The 8,037-nt window shown below is 44.7% G+C and overlaps 1 protein-coding gene across 14 annotated transcripts in view; it reads left to right on the top strand.

Annotated features, from left to right (window-relative positions):
• Positions 1–8,037, top strand: part of Srpk2 (SRSF protein kinase 2) — a 196,586-nt gene that overhangs the window by 175,221 nt on the left and 13,328 nt on the right. For 12 of the 14 annotated variants that reach the window (XM_031380115.1, XM_031380113.1, XM_031380111.1 and 9 more), the window contains 2 exons: positions 4,149–4,249; positions 4,343–4,450. In XM_031380115.1, the coding sequence (XP_031235975.1) occupies positions 4,149–4,249; positions 4,343–4,450 (209 nt within the window). Of the gene's footprint in view, positions 1–1,211; positions 1,283–4,148; positions 4,250–4,342; positions 4,451–8,037 lie in introns of all 14 variants that reach the window. The other 2 variants (XR_004121459.1, XR_004121458.1) reach the window with 1 other exon arrangement.

Below are 8,037 nucleotides of genomic sequence, written 5' to 3'. Positions count from 1 at the left end.
GAGAGAGAGAGAGAGTGAGAGAGAGAATGAATTTATAATTGTAATGAGTGAGTAAGGAAGTGTTCTAACTTAGGCAATCCAAAATTCCAGTGCAGAAAGATTATTAAATTCAAAACTCATGTAAAGAATGCTTGGACACTGTGAGAGGTGATCTTAAGTGTTGATTGGCAGGATGCTGTGTAGCTATCTTGCCTGCTTTGTCTTGGCAGGAATAAGTGGACAACTCCCCCAGGAACCGTAGGCCTCCTTTTGCCATTCATGCTTGCTCTGCTGTCCCTTTGGGTAGTTATACATCTTCGTGTGCATTACCCTGGTGTCTGTTCTTACCTTATTCTTGGCGTGCTCAACTCTTCCTGTGACTAATCCTCGCCTGCCCATGATTTCCACTGGCTTCTGTGGCATCGCTGGTTCAGTCTCTGTGTGATCTAACTACTGAATCCCAGCAGCAAGTGAATCCCAAGAAAAAAGTGGAGTGAACTGTGGTATGAGCTGCTGTAGGTGAAGCAGCAATGTGCAGGGCCTCTCTGGGTCTTAACTAGAACACTGTTTTCTTGAGTTGATTATCATCTGCACTCTAGTTCTTTTTTATCATAGGCCCTGTATTGTAGTTTTTGTCAGCTTGACACAAACAAGTCACCTGGTAAGCCGGGGACCTTAGTTGAGGAATTACTTTCATCAGGTAGGCTGCCAGCATGGCTGTGGACATGCTCTTAATTAATGATTTATGTGTGATGGCTCATCTCACTGTGGGTGGTGCCACCCCTGGGCACGTGGTTCTGGGCTGAATAAGAAAGTTAGGTAAAGCACAGGGAAGAAGGCAATAAGAAGCATTCCCTTGTGGCCTTTGCTTCAGTTTCTACCTCTGGGTTCCTGCTTGAGTCCCTGCCCTGATGTCCTTCAGGTATGGGTTAAGATGTGGAAGTATGAGCCAAGCAACTGTTTCCTCTTCCAAGTTGGTTTGGTCAGTGTTTTATTACAGAACCAGAAAGGAATCTAGGACACCTTTGCCAGCCCTTTCTCAAACAGGCCCCTCCTTGCTCTGGCCCTGAGGCCCAGGCCTTGCTTGGTTGTATTGCTTCACAAGCTTGCTGTTTCTCTCTCCATTGTTCTTAGCTGCCTTCCTGACTTCTTCCAAATCACCCTTCCAGCTTGCTGCTAGAGTTTTAAAATACACTAATTAGATAAATTCCCTTGTTCCTAATTCTTCACAGCTCTTCATGGGGCCCAGCAGTCCTCTCTACAGTGGTACATGTGCCTATGGGCAACAGAACAGTCAACTGAGGTACATAAGTGAATTATTAGGAAACCTCTGTGTTTTAAAGTAGATAATTTGAAAGTCTAGCTCAATAAATACCTATATATCCTCAACTTATAGTTAGTATTAACATTTTAATATGGTATATGTTTTATATAGAAACTGCATGCTATAGATAATAGATACTTAATTTTAAGTTATTTTAAAGTAAATATTTCAATAAATATTTAAGCATTTATCATCAGAGAAATGAACTAAGGATGATTTTGTTACTCAGCTCAGTCCTTACTCAGCTTTCCTCTTTAGTTTGAAAATTGTCTTTTATTTTCCCTGACTTCAGAGTATGATAGAGCAGTGTATCACCCCCTTGGGAAGCAAGCTGTGGTGTGAGTTTGTGTTGGCTTTGCTAGAAAACAGTAGAAGACGGGTCAGGGGTGAATTATGTTGTTTGAAGAACTTAGATGCCAGGTGATAAGATGTAGACTCTAAAGTCGTTTGATGGCTCTTGAAGGATGAGATGGGATTTGTCTTAGGTTATTGGCTGCTAGAGCAGCTACAAGTTTCTTGCCTCATGACATCAGGTGTCCCAGAACAGAGTGGTCTTGTCAGTGTGCCTGTTTGGTCCAAATGGAGCCCTCACTTCACAGTCCTCTCAGTCAGTCCTTGTTAGGCTGCCATGTTATGGACCTTGTGTTTTAGGTCTCGATCCTTACATATGTATCCTTTTAAATACATACCTATCATCCTACCCCTGCTCCCCAAATGATGGAACTAGCTTCTGTTTCCCACATGGCATGAGACTCTGTGCATCCCTCCATTGATGCTGAGCTCTCCAGCCTGCTTCCTAACAGCATGATGATGATGCCCAGCACCACTCAGGCTGCTGAGCTCTTTCAAGTGTTACAGGTTGAATGCTTGACTGTGTATACTGCTCTGTGCAGTACCTAGCTCCTGCTGGAACTTCTCCTCACTCTTCCTTCCAGTGCCACCTTCCCAGGCATTTTTCTTGTGCTGGCAAGATAGCTCAGTAGGTAAAGTCACTTGCCTCCAAACCTGATGACCTGATTCAGTCCCCAGAACACACAGAGATTTGTGTTACCTCCATGCAAGTGTGGTGTCCCTCCCTCCATAGCACATACATGTGGGGGAAAGAAAGCAGATTTTCAACATTCGTTCATAGCCATCTCTCTTCTTAGTCTTGTTTTTCTTTGAGGTATATCTAATTTTCTGACATGTTACATGAATTGCTGTGTGTGCTTACAATATTGCTTATGTCTTCCTTTTTTCCTCCCTCCCTTCATCCCTCCCTCTTTCCCTCCCTCCTTCCCTCCCTTCATTCTTTCCTTCCCCCTCCCTCCTTTTTAGTTTTTCAGGATAGGGTTTCTCTGTATGTCTCTGGCTTGTCTAGAACTTCGAGCTCCACCTGCCTAACCCTTCCTAGTGCTGGGATTAAAGGTGTGCGGCCTCTATTGCCTGTATTGTCAACCAGTGCATGACATGGGTCTCCTAATTTGAGTGTGTCTTTTTCTTGACTTATGTCACCAAAGTGGCATATTGACGGGGTTTGGAAAGGGTTTGTCCAAGGGATAGCTCAGGTGTTGTCCTTAATTTTCCTAGTCCTGCCCCTCGCCTGCAGAGAGGCTGTCTGTGCCTACATTTCATGGCGGTCCAGTGCTTTCGAAAATAAACTCTGCCACTTTTTTCATGCTCTAGTGAAAGCAGAAAATGAAATGAAAGCAAAATGAAAGCAGTTACTGTCTTTTCATTTAGGAAGGGAAAGATTGGAAAGTAGGTCATTTGTTGCTATGACAGGTCGCCGTGGGGATGACTTAGTCTGGTTTCAGGCACACTTAAAATGACTGTGCGGTGGGTGTGAGTACACCTGTGCTTACTTGGGCTTTTTGAGTGTTTCCGCAGTCGTGTCTCTCCCCTCACCCTGACCCGGCCCACGTTGAGAAAGGAAGTCACTGCACAAGCAGATTCTGTTTCACCTCAACACCTGTTGGGCCCAAATTGACCCCTAAGCTGAGGGAAAGCCTGAGAGTTCAAACGTGGACTGAGCAGACCAGAGACTTCAGAGGTACCCCAGGCCATTAGATGGTCCAGGTCCCGTTAGCCCTCCTGCGGTGTGCACTGCTGTTAGAAGGCTAGCCTTCCTTCCTGCATGGGATCTACCTACACTGTGCTTCCTCAGTTTCCGTACACCCTGACAGAGGATTCATGCCCATAAGCAGCAACTTGGCATGAACAAAAAGATCCCCAACAAGGGCATTAATGATTAATGATTGAGCTGGATTTTCTGTTTAATCTGTAAATTCCACTTCAATATGACCAAAACTGTAAGCGTGTAGGACTCAGACTGAGTGTGAAGATGAGTGTAGTTAGAACTTAACAGACCTTTGCTAAAGCTGGAAATTCCTGACCTGGACCTGCTCTAGAGACTCCCTCAGGGTCATCCTACAGGTACGCCATCTGAACCAATGAGTTGCCGTAAGTAGCCTGCCTTTATGGCCCACTTCAACTCGGGAGAACACTAGTTTGACATCTCATAAGAGGCTAGCCTCTGCCTATAGTTCAGTTTGCTAATATGTCGTCACGTGACACTTGATGACTGAGTACTTGCTTAGCTGAGGAAGCTGGAATAGGGTTGCTGTCAGCCTCAAGGTACTGCTCATGTTTGGATGGCATCGGGTGAACTGCTTAGAAGTGATTGGTCAGCTGTGCTTATCTTTCTGTGGCTTTCGTGTTTGACCAGTGAGCTGGATACAACCCAGGAGGAATGGTCCCAGCTGCAGGATTCTGTTCTGTCCAGTCATTCTACCTGCAAACATTGTGCTCACACATGCAAACCTCTTATCCCAGTGCTAACTCTCTTGCTCTTTGCTCATGGCAGCAAAAACTCGGGCAGCTGACCTGCTGGTGAACCCTCTGGATCCACGGAATGCAGATAAAATTAGAGTAAAAATTGCCGACCTGGGAAATGCTTGTTGGGTGGTAAGTAGCATTTTCTGTTTACATTTTAATTGTAATTTTATGTGAGAAGATGCTTTTGTTTTTTAAATATTTATCACATCCATTCCTTTCCAGCATAAACATTTCACAGAGGATATCCAGACACGTCAGTATAGGTCCATAGAGGTTTTGATAGGAGCAGGCTACAGTACACCTGCAGACATTTGGAGTACAGCATGCATGGTAAGAATGGCCTTTGCCACTTTCTTTCCTAAAAACTGATTTCTCCTTAATGCTCTTGATGGGGTGGAGTCTTGTTAGAGATCATTCTCCACTTTAAAATAGGTGAGAAGATGGAAATTGTGCCTGGGTGTTTAAGCATTGGGAGAATTCTCGGGTATGTATGTCTTATGAGACATGGTCTCTTCTTCAGGCCCTATGCAGACCATTGTCCCAAGAGTCAGGTCCATCAGAGGAATTGCTTTTAGTCTCTGGAAACTTAGGGGTGTTTCAGGCTCCTTGTCACACCCTGGGGTAAAATCAGATTCCTTCCCTCAGGAGAGGGTGACAACACTTGTAAGTTTGCACCACTGGCACATGGCCTCTGCATGTGCAGGCCACGAACAGATTTCTCCATCTGTCCATGCACAGTTGCCTTCATCTAACGCAGATGCAGTGTCCTGGCTTCTTTTCTGGCTGGTGCCAGCACTCGTGAGACGGCTGTTTTTCTAGGATCATAAGTGGTACTTTCCTGACAGCAGGAGGAGCATCCCTTTGACTTGAGCAGTCTGAGTTTGTATCTTTCTAGATTCACCACACATCTTGTGCACATGTATGTGCAGGCACATGTCCACATGTATGCACATGGATGGAGAGGGCAGAGCTCAGCCTTAGTGTTTCAGGTTAGGCTGGCGGTGAGTGAGCCCCAGGACTTGTTTGTTCTCCCTGCCTTTCCAGCACTGGCTTTGCAAGCATGCACTGCTGTATCCTGTCTTCTTATGTGAGTTCTGGAGATCAGACTCATGGGTTTCCACGGCAGGCACTGCCAACTGAGCCATCTTTCAGCCTAATGTCTTTCTATTTGTTTCTTTTTTGAATGTAGCCCAAGCTGGTCTTGAAACTCAGCCTCCTGAGTGCCGAGATTACGGGCATGGCAACTACACCAGGCTTTGTTCGTCTTCTTGTCATCTGCTCTAAACTGTGAATTGATAAGCATGATCCACCGGGATCATGATAACCTTGCACTCAGGAGCCAGTACCCGTGTGTCTTCACTGTGTATCAAAGCCATCTTAGCACGTTCTTCTCAGTGGGATTTTGTTGTTCTTTGATGGAAAAGGTGGCATGTGTGTGCATGTAGCTTCCAGTGCTGCCGTATTTATCCTATTTGGTCTTACTTTATTTTATTGTAGTTCTAGGGTGGAACCTAGAAGTTCACCGGGCAAGTGTTTTCCCAATTGAGTCATATCCTCAGATTTTGTATTAACTTTTATAGAATTTTTCTTTGGATATCTAAATGAAAGGTCTCCTATTCAAGGCCTAGTACTCATCTTCTTAATGGAGGGGTAGGGGTTAGGGAGGGAAGGGCAGGGTATGGAGGGAATGGGAAAGAGAAGGCAGTATGAATATTATGGTTTAGCTCATTTAGCAATTGTTTTCAGTCTTCTGTATTTTGTGTTTGTTAGTTTTAATATAAAAGCATTTTAAGCATTTAAATTTTTTTAAAAGCTTTTATTTATTTATTTTATGTAATTACACTGTAGCAGTATTCAGACCCTATTACAGATGGTTGTGAGCCACCATGTGGTTGCTGGGATTTAAACTTAGGACCTCTGGAAGAGCAGTCAGTGCTCTTAACCTCTGAGCCATCTCCCCAGCCCCTGAATTTAACTTTTTTATCCCATGTTTGTGAGTGTTGTGCCTGCATGTATGTATGCATCGTGCATGCCTAGTATCTGTAGAGGCCAGAAATGGTGTTACCATTAAGCTGCTGGGTTTATACTGGGAATCTGGGTCCTCTACAAGAGCAGCAAGTATGAAAGCATTGTGCTAAGCAGATAATGCTTGGTAGCATGAAAAAAAGTGAGATGATTGATACAGCCAGATATGAAGTACCATGGGTTCCTAAACTCTTGTCTGATAATTCTAGAAAATAATTCTAAAATTATTAAAAATCTTTGTTTTTCAGTGAGAACCAAAAAATCAAGTTCTTAGTGGCTGAAAGAAGCCACAGTCCCTGTAACAATTATTTTGAATTTTGAGGATACTGTATGGACAGGCTTTTTGCTTTTTAATGTGAGGATAAAGGGAAGTGGAGGCTAAAACCAGAGGAGGCAGAGGCCTGGTTGGAAGGAGTAGAAAGCAGATGGGAGCTGTGTGTGTGTGTGTGTGTGTGTGTGTGTGTGTGTGTGTGTGTGTGTGTACATGTACTCCATTTCCATTTTAGGTGGTGGCAAGGCCAATTTCTATCTGTCCTCAGAAATACAGAAGGCCATGTGTCAAGGTTGCCACGGATCAGGCTCTGAGAACTCTCTGAACCCTGAAATGTTTTTTTTAAGACTTATTTATTATTATATGTAAGTACACTGAGGCTGTCTTCAGATACACCAGAAGAGGTCGTCAGATCTCATTATGGATGGTTGTGAGCCACCATGTGGTTGCTGGGTTTTGAACTCAGGACCTTTGGAAGAGCAAGTCAGTGCTCTTACCCGCTGAGCCATCTCACCAGCCCTGAACCCTGAAATCTTATGCTTTTAATTTTGGTGATGTAAACCAGAAAAGTAGTTGAGCACCACAGGCATGTGGGTAATGGTGGCTGGTCTTGTCTGTCACTGCTGGCCTGCGGTCACTGCCTCCGGTCTTGTCCCTGTGCTCTGCCCTTTCAATATGCTCCTGTTGCAGACATCAGAAGATACCAAGGAGATGTTGCTTCTGTCTCATTTTGCCTCCCTTTTCAGGAGACTGCTGCTGGTGACTGCAGTGCTCCTAGGGCTGCCTAGCGCTGTCTGTCTGTCAGTGGCTATGAGATAGGTATTTTTCAAAGGAACAAGTTTTTGCTCCCTGCCTTCAAGGTTGTGGCTGAGAGTTTTACCTAGAGAACAAACCATAGAAGCTTGCACTGGAGACAAGAGGGTCTGGGTGGTGATGGGGCCCCAGCTGCTGCTGGGAGGAGAGTTGGCCTTCATGGGAGAGGTGCAACCGTGTGAAGAAGGGTAGCAGATTTGCCAGCTTGCGGCTTTGAGCATCTTCTAGTGTGAATGTGTAGTGCATATTGACACAGAGCTTGTGTGCTGAGGTGTTACCTCTTTGTATTCATGTGTTCTTGTACAAATGGGGAGTTCTTATATGTCTATGGTGAGTCCTGACCATGATCAGAATAAAAACCCAACTTAATTCTGACATGCTTCACTAGGAGTTCACTGCACATCATGACCTGGGTTAGGCAGAGAGAAAGAGGCACCTGCTGGCCCTCTAGCTGAGAACAGACGGTGACCTAGAGGAAAGTCCCCCCAAAAGGGACTAGACCAGAACAGAAGGAAGACTCCAAGTTGCCAAATATTGAATATTAATAATACAGCTTGCCTTAGGGAACAGCTTAGTAAGTAGAAGGCAATAATGTTTCCTGTTTACACAGCTGCTAACCTTACAACACTCTGTGACAGCCCCACCCCACCCACAAACGCCAGTGTTTTCATAGTCGTGTGTGCTTGCCCTGTTGTCAGTCATAATAAAGCGCCCCATCCCTGCCGGAGCGCTTGCTCTTCTGCCTCACTGCTCCTCTCCTCCTCTTCTTCTTCCTCCTCTTCTTTTTTTTTTTTTTTTTTTTTTTTTT

The sequence above is a fragment of the Mastomys coucha genome, unplaced genomic scaffold (assembly GCF_008632895.1).
Source record: "Mastomys coucha isolate ucsf_1 unplaced genomic scaffold, UCSF_Mcou_1 pScaffold19, whole genome shotgun sequence".
In the NCBI taxonomy this organism is placed as follows: Eukaryota; Metazoa; Chordata; class Mammalia; order Rodentia; family Muridae; genus Mastomys; species Mastomys coucha.
Note: the sequence above shows the minus strand (reverse complement) of the source record. Positions and strands in the feature narration are given on the sequence as shown.